The sequence below is a fragment of the Syzygium oleosum genome, unplaced genomic scaffold, assembly GCF_021117445.2.
Source record: "Syzygium oleosum isolate NSW1041296 unplaced genomic scaffold, Sole_v2.1 Sole_v2.31, whole genome shotgun sequence".
Taxonomy (NCBI): domain Eukaryota; kingdom Viridiplantae; phylum Streptophyta; class Magnoliopsida; order Myrtales; family Myrtaceae; genus Syzygium; species Syzygium oleosum.
The window spans coordinates 3,086,446-3,106,318 of record NW_026607515.1 but is presented as its reverse complement, the minus strand read 5'-3'; the positions used below and the strand labels follow the sequence as shown (position 1 = coordinate 3,106,318).

At 41.2% G+C, this 19,873-nt stretch overlaps 3 protein-coding genes across 7 annotated transcripts; 1 reads left to right on the top strand and 2 right to left on the bottom strand.

The window, feature by feature from the left end:
- The first annotated feature begins 3,292 nt into the window (after positions 1–3,292).
- Positions 3,293–7,539, top strand: LOC115683222 (uncharacterized). 5 transcript variants are annotated; one of them, XM_056304329.1, is made up of 9 exons: positions 3,293–3,471; positions 3,562–3,986; positions 4,260–4,443; positions 4,714–4,927; positions 5,628–5,794; positions 5,966–6,090; positions 6,347–6,410; positions 6,710–6,758; positions 7,229–7,539. In XM_056304329.1, the coding sequence occupies exons 3-9, from the start codon at positions 4,270–4,272 to the stop codon at positions 7,300–7,302; spliced, it is 867 nt and encodes a 288-aa protein (XP_056160304.1). In that variant the 5' UTR covers positions 3,293–3,471; positions 3,562–3,986; positions 4,260–4,269; the 3' UTR covers positions 7,303–7,539. The 5 variants fall into 5 exon arrangements, with proteins under 5 accessions (XP_056160304.1, XP_030463545.1, XP_056160306.1 ...); XM_030607685.2 differs by lacking the exon at positions 3,562–3,986 and having other exon boundaries at positions 3,294–3,471; XM_056304331.1 differs by lacking the exon at positions 3,562–3,986 and having other exon boundaries at positions 3,298–3,471; positions 6,347–6,399; positions 7,229–7,365.
- A 1,071-nt stretch (positions 7,540–8,610) lies between these two features.
- LOC115683221 (putative kinase-like protein TMKL1) lies at positions 8,611–11,349 on the bottom strand. The gene is made up of 2 exons (XM_030607684.2): positions 10,406–11,349; positions 8,611–9,869 (listed from the first exon to the last, which is right to left on the bottom strand). Exons 1-2 carry the CDS (start codon positions 10,890–10,892, stop codon positions 9,274–9,276), a joined length of 1,083 nt encoding a protein of 360 aa, XP_030463544.1. The 5' UTR covers positions 10,893–11,349; the 3' UTR covers positions 8,611–9,273.
- Positions 11,350–11,951: 602 nt separating this feature from the next.
- Positions 11,952–18,503, bottom strand: LOC115683123 (U-box domain-containing protein 35). The gene is given in 10 exon segments (XM_056304142.1): positions 11,952–12,134; positions 12,247–12,320; positions 12,836–13,511; positions 13,948–13,969; positions 13,971–14,374; positions 14,581–14,682; positions 15,014–15,270; positions 17,636–17,756; positions 17,869–18,002; positions 18,284–18,503. Coding segments are annotated over 10 exon segments (2,175 nt in total). The 5' UTR covers positions 18,486–18,503.
- Between the last annotated feature and the right edge of the window lie 1,370 nt (positions 18,504–19,873).

The window sequence follows — 19,873 nt, the reverse complement described above, 5'->3', positions numbered from 1 at the left end:
TTTCTGAAAAGAAAAAGTGATGTGTTTGAAACCTTCAAGAAGTGGAAAGCCCTTGTTGAGAATCAGATAGGGAAGAAGATCAAACGTCTTAGGACCGATAACGGTCTTGAGTTATGTGGTGGCGATTTTAATGAATTCCGTGCGGATGCAGTGTATTGTTCGACACCGTACGCTTAGGCACACTCCACGCCAGAATAGAGTGGCGAACATATGAACAGAACTCTATTGGAGAGAGCAAGATGCATGCTCTCTAATGCTGGCATGGAAAAGGATTTTTGGGCTGAAGCTGTTAACACGGCTTGTTATCTGGTTAATTGTTCTCCTTCAACAGCAATAGAATGCAAAACTCCTTTTGAGATGTGGTCAGGTAAGCCTTGTGATTATTCCAATCTAAAGGTTTTTGGATGCCCTGTTTATTATCATGTTAAGGATGGTAAGTTAGAACCTAGAGCAAAGAAATGTATTTTTGTTGGGTATGCTGATGGGGTGAAAGGTTATCGTTTATGGTGCCAGGAACCTAACTCACCTAAGTTCATTATTAGTAGGGATGTTACATTTAATGAAATGCATATGCTTGATCAAAGGAAAGTTGTTGATGAGTTTGCAGGAAAACATGAGAGTGATATGAATGAGGTGGAGGTTCAGGTGGAGCTTCCAAAAAAGACCTCTCAGAATGTTTTGAACGAGCAAAATGTTCCTGTTGATTCAAGTTCAAATAAGAAAGCTATAGATGAGGTGGAGCAGCCATACTCTATTGCTACTGGCAGAGAAAGGAGGCAGACCCGGCCTCCTCAGAAATATGGGTTCTCTGATCTGGTGGCTTATGCTCTTACGACAGCAGAAGATATGGGTATTCAGGAACCTTCTACCTATACGGAAGCTGTTACTTGCACAGAATCAGAGAAATGGGCTATTGCTATGGTTGAGGAACTTGAATCACTTCACAAGAACCAGACTTGGGACTTGGTACAGTTGCCTAATGGAAAAAGAGCCATCGGGTGTAAATGAGTTTTCAAGAAAAAGGAAGGAATTCCAGGTGTTGAAAATGCTAGATGCAAGGCTCGGCTCGTAGCTAAAGGCTACAATCAAAAGGAGAGAATTGATTATGATGAAGTGTTCTCCCCTGTGGTAAAACACACTTCCATTCGTGTGTTGTTGGCTATAGTTGCTCAATTTGACTTAGAGCTTGAGCAACTTGACGTGAAGACTGCTTTTCTGCATGGCGAGCTTGAGGAAACTATTTATATGGCCCAAATTGGGCTATTATGTAGAAGGCAAGGAAGATCATGTTTGTAAATTGAAGAAATCCTTGTATGGTCCAAGCAGTCACCAAGACAAAGTGGTATAAGAGATTCGACAGCTTTATGATAGGGAGCGGTTATTATAGGAGCAACTATGATAGTTGTGTCTACTTCAGGAAGGGTTCAGATGGATCCTTTGTCTATCTTCTCTTATACGTGGATGACATGCTCATTGCTGCAAAGAACATGTCAGATGTGTTGATCTTGAAGAAACGGCTCAGTGAGGAGTTCGAGATGAAAGATCTGGGTCCTGCCAAGAAGATCTTATGAATGGAGATTCAGAGGGACAGGAAAGGAGGGAAGTTATATCTCTCGCAGATGAGTTATATTGAGAAGGTACTTGAGAGGTTTGGCATGCAAAACGCTAAGCCCGTGAGTACACCGTTGGCATCCCATTTTAGACTCTCAGCTCTACATTCACCTCAATCAGAGGTCGAGGAGGCTGCGATGTCTCGTGTCCCATACTCCAGTGCAGTTGGTAGCATTATGTATGCTATGATATGCACTCGTCCAGACATTGCGCAGGCAGTTAGTGTGGTTAGTAGATATATGGCGCATCCTAGAAAGGTCCATTGGCAGGCAGTGAAATGGATACTTAGGTATCTTAGAGGCTCCGTAGAGTTGGGCCTAGTGTTTGATAGAAACAGTTCCAACGGTACCTCAATCGTGGGATTTGTGGATTCCGATTATGCAGGTGATCTCGATAAGAGGAGATCTTTAACTGGTTATCTTTTCACACTATTTAGTTCGGCTATTAGTTGGAGGTCAACCTTACAGTCGACAGTTGCTTTGTCTACTACAGAGGCAGAGTATATGGCAGCAGCAGAAGCAGTGAAAGAAGGTATTTGGTTAAGGAATCTTGTTCACGAACTTGGGCTCTAGCAGGAAGACAATTCGGTTGTCTTTTGTGACAATCAGAGTGCTATATACTTAATTAGAAATCAAGCATATCATGAGAGGACTAAGCACATCGATGTCAGGTATCACTTTATTCGAGAGGCAGTTGCTGAGAGAAATATGACGGTAAAGAAAATTGGTACAGCTGACAATCCTGCTGATATGTTGACCAAGCCAGTCCCCGCCAACAAGTTTAAGCATTGCTTGAACTTGATTGGCATGCTTGGTTGAGTTTGCCCCTTGTGGGGCTTTGGTGGTGAGGTAAATGACAATTCTACATTTGTTTTTGAAGTGGATATGTTCTTTCGTTGCAGCCCTTGTTTCCTACACCGAGTTAGCTCACGTAGGCTTAGGGATGCCGAGAGAATGTGTTCGGCTTCTTGATTGTTTTATTTTGGGAAATTCAAGCCAAGGTGGAGATTTGTTAAATATGTCTTGAATTTTATGTACTCGGTCCGGTTTATCACCCGACCCGACATATTTTTGTGCGACGCGAAAGTGGAGAAAAAATTGAGATTTGGTTCGCGACGCGGAGGGTTGGGCCGATAGGCCCAACTTTTTTGGGGAGCACTATTTATACCGCGGCTAGATTTTCTCATTGATGTACGGAGAGAATTTTGTTTTCGGAGAGTTTCGTGAGCCGTGAGCTTTTGTCGTTGTTTCGACTTCTGAAAACTGTACTCTCTTTGATTATAGTAGAATCTTGTCTTGCCTCGCCCGTGGACGTAGATCACCTTGTGATCGAACCACGTAAATCCCTGTGTTCTGTATTAGTTTTTCCGCATCAATTCACAACAGAGTCCCTAGAGGTCACTTATTAATTCAATATCAATTTCTTTTTTCCCAAAACTTCCTTGATATTTTCATCCACGGTGTGTGCCGCAACAAATTCACCCCATGCATCACAAACCCAAACAACATAAATATACGAAGTTTTGAGTTTCATTGGAAGTGCACCTAAATGACTCATGATAGCCTATTTACTTCATGAAATCACATTATATGTTCAAAAATCGGTTTTACATTTCCCAATTACCTTTCCCACATTTTGACTCTTTATCACTTACGCTCCCCTAATTCCAAAATTGCAACTTTTTGCATCTTCGACCCGCTGTAATGACCAAAATACCCTCTCTTGCCTGAAAAACACCCTCCTCAAACCCAATCCGGGAAAGCCGCCGCCGCCGCCGCAGTCACCAATGCCACCGGTCGTCTGTTGAGACGCCGCCGACTTGCCGCTCACCACCGACCCGACGCGCAGCCCCTCCTCCAGGTACGTACAAGCCCATTCCTCTGTCTCGCTCTCTCTTTGGACATCAATGGAGACCCGAGGTTGAGGTTGCCATGGCCGCTGCGGCCTCAGATCCAAAAGGTCACGACGGCCACGGAGAGACCTCGATCGGGAGGTTGTTGCGGCTCATCAGCTGCCTCAAGGATGCTCGACAATCGGCAGCGTCTCGAATTCGACAGGGAAACCAACGGTTAGCGATACTTACGAAGAAGAGGCAGGAAGAAGAAGCGGAACAGAGGCGAGGTCTCGGTGGTCGGTCATTCGGTGGCGCGGCACGGAGGAACATTCGCGTTCGTGCGTTTAGGCCGCGGCCCGGAAGATGATGTCAATTTTCTATTGGTCGAAACAAAACTAACTGAATTTTGTTCTTCACGGCCCCAACTGACTCCACGTGGCCCTGTCTCTCTCTCTCTCTCTCTCTCTCTGTGCGCGCTCTCCTTGTCTAGGGTTTTAGGATTTCTACCAGTGTCAGAAAAACATCGCGGGATCAAGAAACGGTCTGCTCATTCTCTTCTACGCTCTTCTCCTTTAACCCCAACTCCTGATCACTGTTCAGTTTGTGTAGCGGTAAACATTCGCGCCGCTTTGGCTCTTTGAAGACTTCACTGGACTTAGATTTCGGTCCAATCGTTAGCTTATGTGGAACAATTCGTTAGGATTTAAAGATTGCATTTTGCGTTTTGATTTTAGGTTAGGTTTGCCCCCAGAAACTTTTTATGTTGCGTCCGTGCTCCTGTAATTCACTCGACATTCGGTTTGTTTTGTATTAGGCGAGTCAGGATGTTTCCAAGATGGAGCAGAGCACTTAGCCATCTATCAAGGGTCAGGCCAATAAGGAATGTGGAGGTCGGAGATCAACTTTCCGTGTTCTCTCATCGGAGCTATGCCAAGGCTGCAGCTTCAGCACCCATTGCGCCTGATTATGCCGGGAATGACTTCTCTGGCAGGCCAGCGGTATGTACCAAAGCACATCTAGCTTGTATACGAATGAGGGGTGTCATTGCGTTTTAGATACCGGCAAGGTGTTGAAGAGCTCCGTCGATGCTGCTTTTTCCTGCTTTGAATTCATTATGGTTGTAGGTATATTGGTACCAATAAGCGTAGCGATTGTCCGAAAGAAATTCATCAAAATCTTTATTCTTGCCTGCTACTCTCCAGTGTCATGTTATAGCATCCACCCTTGCAGTACCTTGTCATGGAAATTGACCGGGATTGTTCCTTCAGGTAAGCCTGGAGAGAATGTTTTGGTCCAAGCCATGTTCACTGGCTTTGGCCCCAGATTCCCCATTAAGAATTGAAGAACCAAAGGTTGAAGGCATCCGCCACGTGATCCTCAAACTGATGCTCTTTTACAGCAAACAAAGCAGATCTATCAGAGGTGCAAATGTTGTGTACCGGCGAATCCTTCATCAAGTCAACAAGCCTGCCATTTATGAAGGTAGCTCTATCTTTACTTTGCTAGCTAGGTAAAAAGTGTAGTTCATGAAACTGTTGATTAATATTGAAGTTTAAGATTCAATTTTCAGAATAAGGATTCTTCATTCCACTTTTCAAGCAATCCAATGTCGCGAATGGTGGAGTTAGTACCTTATATATTGTTGGGACCATGACTTAATAACCTAAGATTGGGCGAATCCTTGTTGTTAAGTGAAAGAACTCTTAAAAGCAGGATGCGGAGATTGCAATGTAGTTCTACTAGCCGCTCCTGCATGTGAAGAAACCAAGAATAAAAAAGACACAGCCATCTCTTGCGAATCTCCTCTCCTGACCTTTCACTTCGATGATGAATTAGCGAGGAATTGAATGTCCATTCAAGCTCTTGAAAAGTAACACCTTTTAAGTTGCAACTGATGCTTTGACCACGGAACTTGCTTTTTCTTTTGAAGCTACAGTCGCCTAATTTGTTAAGTAGATAGTGATTCCTCTAGACCAGAGCTGTCAATTGTTAATGGCTTGATAGAATCATAGGAGCGACAGACTTTAGTACGAAGGCATTCTATATGTGTGTGGCATCCAAAGGCAGATAATCTGCTTGAGCAAAACATCGTGAATGTAAGTAAGACTTTATTAATGACTCAATTTTTTATACTGAACAATTATTGCGTAAAGTGGTCTGAGGGTGACTGCTGTCCATGCAGTGTTTAATTTGGAGCAGACCTTTAAGACTACGTTCTCTTTGCTCGTACTCCATATGTGGCTTTGCTTACGTCGATTGAAAGAAGAAGGAAAAGAAGGTGTTGAATTTGGGCAATACTTGTATGAGATTTACAATCATGATGTGGAGTTGCGAGTATCTAAAGCTGGGGTATGTGACTAGGTCTCCTTTAGTCGCCTAAGGCTTGTTGGCCTTTTGTTTTTCTATTCTTATAATTGAAGCAGACTATGTACCGTGACTAGATATTTCTCGAGATATCAATGAAGTGCACGTGCTACCTGTCTTGCGAAGGGGTTTTCATAATCCTTTTATCCTTGGCAGGTTAACTTATTGTTGACCAGGTGGATGAAGGACCTGGAGAAAATATTTTATGGAAATATTGTTGCTTATGATTCTGCCATGCTTCCAGAGGCTAAACGCGACGAGATGACAAACGTAATTTGGAGGTAGTGCATCTTTCTTATCCAACAAGAGCTTATGAGGTGTTGTCATGGGACATGTTTGCGAAACGTCACATGAAAAATGTACATTCTCAAGTCTCGACTAAAGAGATCTACACAAATATTTCATTGATGTTCATGGCAAACCTGGACAGACATTTTGACAGTTAGGATCAGGGTTAGATTCCCTATTTCATGTAAGAGAGATGTAACTGATTTTGAATTCTCTATTGCTCTTCTTAATATTATATTTGATCTGCAGGAATGTTTTCTCTGACGATGGCTCGCCAACGCCAAACGATACTGCAGTGCTAGGTGCTGTTCAGGCATGTACTTTAAAGTGCTTTCCACATGTTAAAAGATAATTTTAGAAGCGAAGAAAACTGCACTGCTCATTAGTAGTGCCCCTTTTCTCCAAAAAGTAGATATATATTTCGTTTTCACCAACTTGAATGGGCTTAATATGGCAATCGTGAGTTGATACAGTTTGTCTCTAATTGGCAACGCAATATCTTCTGTAATGGATGATATTCCAGCCTTCGAAATATTTGTCAGATCTTTTAAGATATCTTCCCTGCAATGAAGTCCTTGCCACAACTTGTATCTGACTTTGGGTATTCTGTAGGCAATGGCTAGGTATGCTTGTCGGGAATCCTATTGCCTCTCCTTGACAGGTATGTTTACATTTTTGTTTTTCTTTTGTGCATGCATGGGTTGTTCCCGTCTTCCCTTGTATTGTTGTTGATAGTAAAAACAGGACTTCCAACAAGCTGTCCTCGTGAAAGTTAGTGTTCGACTCCTTTGATCTTTCAAAAACCTTCAAGTCCTCTAGGTTACATATCTGTGGGAGTATGATAGTAAAAACAGGACTTCCAACAAGCTGTCCTCGTGAAAGTTAGTGTTCAGCTCCTTTGATCTTTCGAAAACCTTCAAGTCCCCTAGGTCACATATCTGTGGGAGTATGTCTTGACATGCAGAAGCAGAAGCAGAAGCTGCTATATGCTAAACCTTTTTCATGCTCTTTGCTGTTATGTGCATGACGATTTTTTCCCACTTTGACTTGACTATCTAGAATAGCTGGTGCTAAATATGATTTCATTTGATCGCCCGAGTACAGAGCTTAATTTATATCATTTTCTGGCAGACAAAGAGGCAATGTTCTCTGGGAACTTCATGTTCACCTCGTTAAAGAGCACAACTGATTCAGAGAAAAAGTGATCTCCAAGAGATGGGGTTGAGAAATTTCCAAGCCATCTAAAGAAAATTAGATGGTGGCACAAATGTAAGAGAAATCATTGCGTTATTGGAGGGGCAGTTTGTTCTTAGTCAAATTTCCCTTAGGAAAGACCTATTAGACTTCGATGGATGTCTTCAGTATTTCTTTATTTCTTGTCTATAAACGAGCAACTTCACCACAGTCAATAAGATGATATGGACACATCATGTTTCAGTTTACTTTGATAAGATTTATTTGTCGAGCTTAGTGTAAACACCAGCTCAATTCTCCTGTACTAAACTGCTTAGCTTTTACTGTCCAATGGCGAGTGCTTGTCTAAATGTCCTTCCATCAATTGATATCTTCTCTTTAAAGGTGAGACACAGAGAAATGACGGACACTGATAACATGGGATTCTTTGCCCTGGTGAAATTGGCGGTGCCCCTGTGCTACTGAGTACTGGGTGGAAAACCACTTGTACCAGAAGACACAATGCTCCTAAATGGCGCTTCATCTATCAATCTCGCCATTCAAATCACTGGTTTTCTCTAAATATTTGGTCAAGTGAACGAATGAACCACGAGCTATAGAGAGGGATAGCTCAAAATTCAAAAGCAACTGCCGACTAAACCATGCCTTGAAAGGTGAACAACCAAAAAAGCAGAGGAGGTCCCAAAGCAGCAAAAAGCTCCAGGGCCAATTTTGCTAAAGCGTGGAACATTACCTTAGTGCTGGTCCTCTTTTTCAATAATGGGTGCCGCATGTCCTGGCCCGTCTCTAAAGAGTCACTCTCCGCTGGTCCAGGGAGGTCCATCGTTTGGAAGATTTTTTCTTTTATACATATTCTTCTTTTCCTTTTTGGTCAGAGAAATAAAAGTGGAAAAGAGAGTGCCATTATCGAAAAAGTGACATTTCTTTGTCTGCAGATGGGGTTATAATGACATTTTGGATAATTCTTTTCCCTCGACTCCACATATATTCTCTCAATTGATCCACCACCAACAACCAAGGGGTGATTACCACCCACCACCAACCCATGACAGCTAAAGAACTCGAATTGTAAGAACAAGGAATGATGTTTGTGCGTACATGAGAGAGAATGAGAGAGGATTCAATTCATTTCATTTGTTAGTGAATTCTCTAGTATCGATACCTCTTCAGATTCACAAAATCCAATATCATTTCGCTGGATTGATATAGCTTTATCGAAGAGGACAAATCCATTATCTCAACTAACGCGTGCATGCCCTGACATAAACCTTTCTTAATGGCTTAAGAATGAAATTTAATCACCAATAATGGAACCAGGATACTAAAATATGCCAACGTTGAGTGAGCACTTTACATTTCATTGGTGCCAGATATTCTTTAATCACTACGAACGGGGATTATCTTTAAAGCAAAAATAAAAAATGTGATACCCAGTGAGCACTTCAGCTTCCATTGGTACCTGACATTCTTTACTCAAGAAATGAACAAAAGATCTGGACACCCATATCAATTATCAATCCCAATGACATAGCTCCAAATTCAGGATTTAGTAGCCTCCACAATCAAGATGGGACCACCAGAATCCACAATTTGTTGTAGCTGATAATTGTGGTAACAATCAAGAATCTTGAAACGGGACAAAACCCAAATCAACAATTCTCCAATCCTTTTGAATGGCTGACGCATCCACCTGTTTCTTCAGGGAATTAGTAATGCCCACAAACAAAACCGTCCTGGAAGTCAATGTCACTGCATCTGCTATTGTTTGTTGGGTAGCTGAAACGTTCAAAGGTTTTGCTAGTAAAAGAAACTCCATTGATATGGAAACATCATAGTGTCACTGTCACTCTCATTGTCACTGTCACAGGGCCTCACCAAATGACACAGTCTCAGCTATTAATTTAACCGTCAGAGTATACCTAGACCTATACTTCTATTACTTAGCAGATTCAATCTCTGTCTGATGAACTCTAATCCAGTCCTCATTTCTCGATTTCCTCAAGCTTCCATCGGACTTGCTTTGCGGTTGGTCTGAGGGAAGGAGATGGAGAACAACAAGTCATTGCAAGTTGAAACAACTTGAGCACGCGCTGTTCTGAAGCTGAAACATCATCACTACCACCTCCATTGCTCAAAAGAATATCAGGATGATATAACTCTGAGACTCTACGACCAAGTACTGCACTTCTGATGTAGTTTGGTAGATAAGTCTCCTCATCAGAAGATGCTTTGCCATTGATTGGTCCCTTCCCAGTAAGCATTTCGAGCAAGATCACGCCAAGACTGTATATATCGGAATCTGCACTTGCTTCTTTCATTTTGATGAGCTCAGGAGCTTTGTAGCCCTCAGCTGCCGATGCTTCGAGCATTTCTTGACCAGCCACTGGGTTAAACAGCAAATGCAAGCCGAAATCCGAGAGGGACGGCTGGTGATTGTGGTCCAAGAAAATGTTCTTCAATTTTAGATTCCCGTGGATTATAGGCTTCATTAGTCCCGTGTGAAGATGATCCAATCCTTCGGCTATGCCCATTGAGATCTTGTAGATGGTGGCCCATCTGTGAGAATTTTTGTTTCCATCTGCCCATTAGGACAATTCTGTGTTTAGTAAGATCATGATCTCTTGATACTACACTATAAATCAATAAGGTTGATTAATCCAACCAAAGCAGGTCCGAGGACCAAAATAAAACAGCATGCTGTGTTCAATTCTTTTGTGACTGAAAAAGAACACTGACAAGAAAGCATGGAAATAGAAAATAACTCAGTTCACAGAATCAATTATTCTGAAAAATGTACGAAATTTTGGTTTTAATGCTGAGGAGAGGAAGGCATCAATCTAGTTGGAAAATTTATCACTTTCTCAAAAGTACACGGTAAACTAAAAACATTGCGATGGCTGGCAAAAGCCAATTGAGGGGGAAATTATTAGATCACTGCCATTTTCGTCCCCACCAAAAATCTCCGTTTCGATCAGAAGAGACATAGGTATAACTCAGAAACTCTTGAATCTGGCCCTTTGTCATCTTCCCGAATTCCGTAAAAAACAGAAATACTGAACGAAGCGCAAATAAAGAATCAAGAATCACTAATAAGAAATGAAGATAGTGGAATACCTCGGATGAACTCTGCCAGATTCCACTTCCTATAAAATGGATAAACCAGCAATTTCTCTCCTCTTGGCCCAGAATAAGACCCCAGTAAAGGAACCAAATTTGGGTGCCTAACACTTCCCAAAGTCTCAATCACCTCGGCAGATTCTTCACTTCTTATGACACAAACCGGTCTCAAGAACCTCAGCAATTTCAGTGAGTTGCTCTGATGAAACACAGCCCGGTACAGTGTCCCATAACTGGACTTCCCTATGACTTCTCCTGGAGCATCCAAGATTTCACCAATCGTGAGATCCTCGCCTCCTCGGAACGTCATCAGGTCCTCCACCTCCGTCTGATCTTCGTACGGTCTGTTTGATTTCTCCAAGTCTGCTCCTTGACCATCTGTTCTTGATACATTTCGGTAGAAGTAAAAGAAGAGGAACAGAGCTAATGCAGCCGCAGCTGTAGCTAGTCCAAAAATGAGTTTGAGCATGTGGGTGTTTCTCATGACAGAAGAAGTGTGCAAAGATGCAGCTTTTGATCTGACTGATGGTCAGTAAAGAGTTTCAAGATTCGTGGGCGGGTGTTCCACTCTGAAGAAAGCAGACCTTGCTAAAGCAGGGATGGAAAACTGGGCGAGAGAGTTGAATTTGTAGTTATAATGCTGTAGCAAGATTTACAGAGGCTATGTAAGCAAGACAAGAAGAAGAAGAAGAAGAAGAAGAAAGAGCTGAGGTTTGGGTGGGGTGGCGGAACACTAGATTTTAGGGAACGTGTCTAACAGGGCATGAATGAAAGATGAGTTTGGCTCGGGATGGAGAGAGATTATCTTATGCAATGCAACGCAATGCGAGCAGAATTAAGGAAGACAGATCCCAAAGGCATGTGCAGTGATGCATGAATGATTGACTGTTCTGGTCTCGGTTCCCTCGTGCCACCGCAATTCGGGTGACTCTGATATTGATATTTATTTCCTTTTGTTATTGGCTTTTTCAGCCTTTTTCTATTTGCTTCAACTAGAAGGCAAATTTTCGGTGGTTGGGAGGAGAAAGCTCTATTATCTTATTAAATATGCCACTAACAGAACTAATCACCAAGCATTTATATTACAGAGACTTGTGTTTTCAGCAGGACATTTTTTTTTAAATGCTTAGCGAGTTAATGTATTACAATGAGTAAAGGCAATAATTTGAGGTGGTTTGACCAAATTTAATCATGTGTTTAATTCATCCTACAATGTGCTGAGTTTGCCATCTCTTGAATTGTTGGACCTTGCGATGTTCTCTTGCAGTCAATCATTCGACGTCATTCTTCTTCTTCTCGCTTTTTGAGTGCGCTAAAGGCATGAGTTTTCTGGTCTTTATGATTCTATACGTTATGCGTAGACCTCTCGGCTTCGCGAGAGTTGAAATTGTAGGGGATGCAAATGAAATGACAAGGAAAGAAAGAAACAGACCGAAACCAAGACAAATAAGTAGTGCAGCAATTGGAATTATGGACACTCCCACAACTTATGAGTTCGTTTTGGAAAGAGCATCCATGTGCACATCGAGTGAAGATGTACATCTCAATAGTTTAGGGATCTCCACTCCTTAATTGTGGAGAGAAGAGTGTAGTCTGGAATGAGATGCTTATTCGGAAGCGGCAAGTTCGTCATTGGGGATTTGTCGTTGCCTTTAAGCCACTTCTCGATCGCTGAGCGGTCATAAGTGTATCCATCCGCAGCGACGTAAGGGTCATTCATCACATCCTGAAGAAAGGGAAGAGAATGAGAAGGCAAATAAGAGAGAGCATTTTCAACTCTTAAAGGAGATTTTAGGAAACATGCTTACATTAAATGAATAAAATAGGAGTATCAGTACCTGGCTGATTGGGCAAATGAAATGGCTAGGAGGCGCAAGTTTAACCCAGTTTGTTTCGTCTTTGACGCGGTCAGTAGGGGTGTATGGTTCCCGCTTTGGTCCAGTCCAACCACCGGATCAGGAGGACCGGTTCCTAGTTTCTAAAACCGGAGACCGGACCGGCTAGTCTTGGGACTGTGGACCGAATCGAACCATTGGTCCAGTCCAGTCCGGTTCCAATGGGACCAATATTAAATATTATTTGTGAACCGGGAACCGATTGTTCCATTTTTTCCTTTGTAGTTCTGATTTGATCCCTTAAGGCCATAAAAAAAATTGAAAAAATATATAATATACGGAAAAATTGAACAATCGGTTCCAATGGGATCAATATTAAATATTTTTCATATATATATATGAAAAAATTAGAAATATATATTTATCGGTCCGGTCCGGTTCCCACCCTAGAACCGCGAACTAGACCGCTCGGAAACCGGTTCCACTTTTAGAAACCGGGAACCGGACCGATATTCTCGAGAACCGGACCAAACCAGTCGGTCCGGTCCGGTCCCGGTTTGAGCGGTCCATCTTGCTCACCCCTGGCGGTCAACAACTTCTTTCAGTTTCTCTAGGACAGGAAGAACTTGATCTCTCAAGTTAGGCCGGTCCTTTCTCCGAAGTTCGGCACAGCTTATCGCTAATGAAGCCAGTTTCTCTGTCTCTTCGAGTGGCCAATCCCCGGCATCTGCATCTAGGACCTCCATTAGAGATCCTTCACTAATTGCTCTTTCCACCATATGAGTGAGTGCAATTGCCGGCTTTGAAGTCAGAAGCTGCAGAATGACTATCCCAAAAGCATACACGTCAGATTTAGGAGAAACCGATCCTGTCCTTTGATACTCAGGGTCTATGTAACATGGTGTTCCGACGGGCCCTGTGTTCTTGAAAATGGTTGATAAAGATGGATCAGCGTGAAGCCTAGTCGAGAGTCCAACATCACCAATCTTGCTCACTAGGTTATTATCCAGCAATACTTTCGCTGGCTTGAGATCGCGGTGGATGATTGGTTTAGGCTTCACATTGTGAAGGAAAACAAGAGCGCTGGCCACTTCCCAGGCAATGCGAAACCTGTCGAACCATGGGATGGGAGGCGTGCTGTTCTTCCGGAGCAGCCTGTCCTCTAGACTTCCATTTTCCATGTACTCGTAGATAAGGCAACCATGATCAGGACATGCATCGATTAAGAGGAGCAAATGTGGATGACCAATTTTGCTTAATATCTCAAGCTGCGAAACAAGATCAAAGAGGCAAATATCATCCAGTCGAAGGTGTCAAACATGTAGGCCCATCATTCCACAGGCAAGCAAGGAAAATTGAAAAGACAACCTTGTTATCGGAAGTTTTGATGGATTAGATGGTAAGACCAGAGACAGATCAATCGGACACATATAGAAGGTCTGCATTAATTAATGGAGATAAACATACATATCTGGCTGAGAATTAATCTTGAAACGTTGTCTCAATGAATTAACATACAGGACTGACATATCCAAGGGCAAGAAGCCACACATTTATATTCACTCAATCCGAAGTCCAGAGATCTTTTTCCGCGTGTACTTTTCAACAAAGAGTAATAGACCAAGTGAAAGAAACAAAAACAACTCTAAGTCCGCATCTCTTATTTTCTTTTCAGATAAGAAGTTTGGGAAAGAATTTTAGTACCTCCTGATCAAATTGCTTAGTTTGGACTATTGTTCGAGTGAAGAACATAGATAGCAACATTTGTGTGATGCAAACTGCACTTGTAGACTGTTCCATATGCTCCCATTCCCATCCTTAGTCTTTTAGAGAATGACGATGTGGCAGAAACAATCTCTTCCCATGTGAATGTTTGGTACTGCAGCATTTGATCCACTAGAGCATTACCGATCTTTTCCCTCTCTCTTGCATCCCACTCGGCTTTTGTCTCTGCCGCTTTCCTTCTTAAGGCTTCTCTTTCGGTAAAACCCCTCATCAATTCAAGCTCTTTCTTCGCAGCTTCGTACTTCTCCTTCTCCTGCCTTGCTAACTCTTTGGCCATCTCCTCGCGAACCTTGCCCTCTTTTAACTTTCTCTCTTCTTCCAATTTCCATTCCTTGAGATTGTTAAGCTGATTAAAGCAATAAAATAGTAACAGAAAATAAAAACGAATAACAGCAGACGCCATATTTTGTAACTAAATTAGGATCACAGCACAGAGAATGACAGTAAGGATCAGGCCGATATCCTTTGGCTATGACAGGAACTCGTCACTTTTCAGGATACTCTTCATCATGACTAAAAATGGTGGGTGGTGTTCATTGAAGTTGAGCTTACCGTCTGAGAGGCATCAACCTTTTCACTCTGGGCGATTTCATACATTCCACGGACATGACTGAGTTCGATTCTCAACTTTTCCAGCTCAAAGTTTAGATTTGCCTGCACATAGCATAGTATTTCCTTCGAGTTAGAGAGTCGTGGAGCAACTTCACCCACTCATAGTACATTTCATGCTACTGTTGCACAGAAATTGAAGTGAAGCTTACGGAGTTGGTATCAAAAGAGAAATCTAATCACCAGGAGAACTAATTCTTACTTACAGATAATAATTTTGAACTAGCACTATATAAGTCTTCTTCCCCCTATCACAAATTGCCACGTGATGATAGAACAAACATAATTCTACCAAATACGACCTTTACCATCTTTTACAGGAAAAATACTCCTCAAATGCAACAAGACAAGAATTCCAGAGAAGGGTGTAAGTTACCTGACTTTCACTTGTAGAGTATCCTGATAATGCATCAGAGATGGATCCTTGATTGAATTTCCTGGACTCGGTGTCTGCCGTCAAGCTCTGTATACTAGACTGACGGCCTACTATATTCCCAATACTAGAGCTGCTAAAGTGTGTAGTAATGGTCTCATTCCTTTCCTCACTATCTAGTGACTGACACCTTAAGTGGGTCGTGTCGACAGAGCTCGGTCTTGCAAACATTTGACTTATACCTGAAAGAGCCTGAGAGCCTGCACGCATAGTGCGGTAGGAAAGGATATCAGAGGTGAGATAATGAAGCAATAGGACCAAGTAACTCTCATACTAATATTAGGAGATGTAATGTGCCAGTCTCTGCCAACATTCACTTTATCCTTAGGAAATTTAATGCCGTGTACTTTTTCAGTTTCTCTTCATCTCACCCTCACCCACATGGAGAGAGAAATTCATGCATATTAAAGTAAGAGCAATGTACTGGAAAATGATTGAGTTATCAGACATCCCTAGAGAGAGAAAATTACTTGGAAGATATCGATGACATTAAATTTGTAGACTTGCATAGCCGCTTTGAATTTCAAGAGTGCCTATTGGCATAATTTATCTCCATTTTCAATATGATCCACCTATTGTCTACATCCTCATGTCAGTGATCTTTAGCACAAACAGAGGCATCTTTAGGTAACAAAAAAATTTAACCTCTCCGTGAGCCAGAACCGGATGAACTGCTGGTAGAGCTTGTGTCACTGTTGTCATCTTTAGAGTTTCCCTTAGTGTCCATATCTGATGGCTGGATAGATGACAATTTCCCTTTTGAGATTGCATATACCGTGCAAAAGCTTGGAATGCGTGCCGAGATTGTTGATGATAGAGTATCGGTTTTCCTGAAATCAGCATCCTTATTAAGTAAGTATTGAAGATACCAATGGGAAAGCAATACCTTAACGGCTGGAATGCTCCATTCTCTAAGAATTTTCTTTTTTCTTTTATTTTTTCTTATCTTGCTTTATCGTTTCATAACTATTATATCCATGTGAAGTTGCATTGCATGACTACCCATAATTCGTCTTAAAGACGTGCCAGAGAAGCAAATATAAAACAGCAAGGTATATTGATAAGACAATTGTTAGGCCTAGCAAAACAGAACCCACTTGCTATAATCAGAATAGTATGCTTCCAGAAAAAAGTGCAGATGTATGATGGAGGTTCAAACCAAAATGAAGCTAGTTATATTTGAGTTGGGGGTGAAGGACTTTATGAGTCGTGTTATCCTTGATGTCAAACCTTGTTATAAACTCCTAAGTTCAAATTCAGCAATCAAATTTTCTAAGAAAAGAGAGCCATGAAAGCAAGTTTGTCAATCACTGGAGTTTGCCCCAATGGCTACCCTTTCTACTTGGGAAGGGGAGATGGAGAGTTTGAATCCCCACCTTCTCAGGGCGGGTTAGGAGTGGGGACGCGTAATTTTAGACGTGTATTTCGACTCTCACGCCTTGCAAGAGATAAAGCAAAAGTCTGAAAATGAGTTGAGAGTTAAAGTAAGACGGACAAAAAAAAAAATTGTCTACATGTCAACAACCTAACATTTGTGACACAATGTACATAATAGCTTTTCCATCTTCTCAAAAGATAACATTTCCTCCATATCAAAAAGAAGTCAGCAAAAATAATCCCGAATTAAGAAAGCAGTATTTTCTTCATGTCTACACTGTACCAATAATCTAGGAAGCACGGAGACTCTCCGGGGGCCTCTGTGTCGATGTCGAAGCGTGTCCGGCATGCTCCGACATGCGACCGACACATGATCGACAGGTGTCAGACATCCGACACGTGGTCAACGATCCGTACATGCCAACGACACACGAGTCTAGCATCCTGACTCGCCATTCCGACACGCACTGGGTCAATTTTAAACATTTTCAATAAATTATGGGTCAAAATGTAAATTCATTCTAGGCTTTTTTTATTAATTATTTATTTATGGATTTGAATCAAATTAATTTGATTGAAAATCATAAAAATAATAATTTATCGTGTATATATAAATGGGTTAATACCACGAAAAACCTCAAACTAGTACAATTGTAACAAATTTACCATAAACTAATTTTTTAACCACGAAAAATCTCAAACTGGTATACATGTAACAAATTTACCCTAAACTAATTTTTTGACCACCAAAAACCCCGAACTGGTACATTTGCGACAAATTTACTCTACGTTAATTTCCTTTAAATTGTATTAATACCACAAAAAATCACATACTAGTACACATATGACAAACGGAGGATAAAACCCCAAACTAGTACACTCGTCAACTGCCACATGTCAACCACCTCAGCAATTTGACGATAAAATTTAACGGAAACAGAGGGTAAATTTATCACAGGTGGTGATCAAAAAATTAGTTTTGGGTAAATTTATCACAGGTGTACCAGTTTGGAGTTTTTTGTGGTATTAACCCTATATAAAAATATATATTTAATATACAACGTGTTCCAACGTGTTGAAATTCTCTATTTTTTGAGAAATGACGTGTTGACGTGTCGTGTCTTGCCGTAGTGTGTCGCATGTAGGTGTCGGTGCTACTTAGCCAATAATTACATGGAGAGGAAGTACCTTGAGAAATTCCGGGAGTAGAAGCTCTGATGACTAGTTTGGTGATATTGCTCTTATTAACCTCTCGTCCTAGTGCACTTGCCACATCATCTGATTCAGGCACAACTACATCCACCAGCACCTGTACGCAAGTCCGAGTCAAATGTAAGCACTTCTTTACCTTATGAAACGCTGTAAAGAGAATAAGCTAGAGAATCCAGGAAAGGAATGTACAACATGGAGATAAATTGAACCAAAAGGCACCCCTTTTTCCTGACACACATTATCTTGTGACGATGGAGCAATTCACTTGTCTGCCAATCTACTTCCTCCCTGTAAGCAGCAGCTACATCTTCTCTCACTTCCGTTATTGGAATCATGACTCCCACTGAAATCAGGACGATCGTGATGATGAAGAAGACGAAGAATAGAATATTATGCAACATTTTGTTCACAATGCCTCTTACATTTTATTTCATTAACGACATGACAACATAACATGGATTTTCCAGAATGATACTTGAAAGTTTTAATTTCTTATGTTCTAAATTTTTGTATATATAAGCTGTTCTTATCCATGAATTCAGAAACAAAACTATGATTAAGGAAGCAGTTTATACCCATAAATATTTTTCACAAAATATCAGATTGGTCTATAAAAGCGTCAACTTGGAGTAGGGACAGATGAGAGAACTGCGCGTACATGTATCAACTTGAACACCAGCTTTCCCTCAGGAACAAAATTCTCCAGTGCCCACCTGACTACGTACTTACTCTTTCTCTTCCCATTGATAGCTACTGCAACAACTGCAGATAATGGTGATTGCAGAGGCAATGGATCCTCTGGTTCACTCAGCTTTTTCATCTCCATGGGGAACCCTGCCTCCTTATTCAGAGCCAAATTAAAGCAAGACAGACCACTTACAAGTACTTCAACAGCTTCGAGTATCAAACTTTAGCTCTCTCTCTCTCTCTCTCTCTCTCTCTCTCTCTCTCTCTCTCTCTCTCTCTCTTCAAAAATGGGCAGAGACTTCACATTTGCATCTCCAAATAGAAGGGGTGTTGTATGTCCTCGTTGAGCAACAGCTAGGACATGAAGTTTATGCTTTGTCTGCCGTTGAACTTCTAGACATACAAAAGTCATCTGGCTTAAAAACTTTTTTGTTTCTCCATTGAATACGTTAATGAATGGCAAGTCACAAGACCAGAGGCTTTCACCTGGTTCTGTTGCTTGAGACGTAAGTCATTCAGAGACCTCAACAAATTTGGACGCAAAATCATCATATCCCAGCTTTCCAGATTCTGTGTTTTATTTTCTAAGAAATTTACTGAAACATTTTCATGAGCAGTATCTTTTTCCTTGTGAATTGCTAATTATCTTGATTTATTTCAATGATTTTCCTCATCTGGTGATAGAAAACTCTTTTTTTTTTTTATCTATCACCATTTAAACGGTTTCTTGTTTGCTTGTTTTACAAGCAATACGATATCAAAGCTCAAATTGACAAGGAGTGACTCCAACAATTCGAGTAATGATTGTTATAAGAAACAATTTCTGATATATTATGGGTCATTACATGTTATGTTTGGTTGTCCTTAACAGAATCTCACCATTTGTGAGTTATGCACAGCATCTTCATCCTTATCGCGTTTTACTACTACAACTTGCAACATGCTTACAAATTACAAGGAGAGATTTCAAAACTGGGATTTTATAATCAAGTTTCGAGTTTTTGCTACGCCTTTCAAATATCGTGCACCTCTTAAACATTAATGAATTGAGCTATTAAGGCTCTAATGGAAGTTGACAATGCAATGAACTTGACAGATTAGACCATCTCTCTTATTAGATGGAGTCGAGCAAAGATCATATTATATTTTGAACAAGTTGATAGTTTGATTTGTGAAAGTGTCAACTTGAGTGTGATGATATAGGAAAAGTCGGTAGCTTGCATTAGTAGGGGCAAATACAGAAACGTGTTTTAATGAATTGCAAGTTGAGCTTAGCTCTTAAGTCAGAGAGGTTAAGAATAGTTTTCCCAGTCCTAACAACGAATTGTCAAGAAGCAAGAACTAAAGAACCTTAGTGGAGGGCATGTCGCCTGGGTTGGTCAGAACTAAAATAGAGATCAAAGATTATTCTTCGTTTCTACTCTTAAATGCCTTTTGATTTTAAAAATTTGTCAACTGTGTGAGAGATGGAGATATTCATTCCCCCCCAAGTGTCCATGAAATTATATACAAGTCCCATAACATGGT

What these genes read in the sequence shown, in the direction of transcription:
- LOC115683222 (XM_056304329.1), top strand. Translation starts at nt 4,270, where the DNA reads ATGTTTCCAAGATGGAGCAGAGCACTTAGCCATCTATCAAGGGTCAGG. An exon ending in ATGACAAACGTAATTTGGAG is followed by an intron (nt 6,091 to 6,346) that starts GTAGTGCATCTT and finishes TTTGATCTGCAG; the next exon opens with GAATGTTTTCTCTGACGATG. An exon ending in CTATTGCCTCTCCTTGACAG is followed by an intron (nt 6,759 to 7,228) that starts GTATGTTTACAT and finishes ATTTTCTGGCAG; the next exon opens with ACAAAGAGGCAATGTTCTCT.
- LOC115683221 (XM_030607684.2), bottom strand. Translation starts at nt 10,892, where the DNA reads ATGAGAAACACCCACATGCTCAAACTCATTTTTGGACTAGCTACAGCT. An exon ending in TCTGGCAGAGTTCATCCGAG is followed by an intron (nt 9,870 to 10,405) that starts GTATTCCACTAT and finishes CCTAATGGGCAG; the next exon opens with ATGGAAACAAAAATTCTCAC.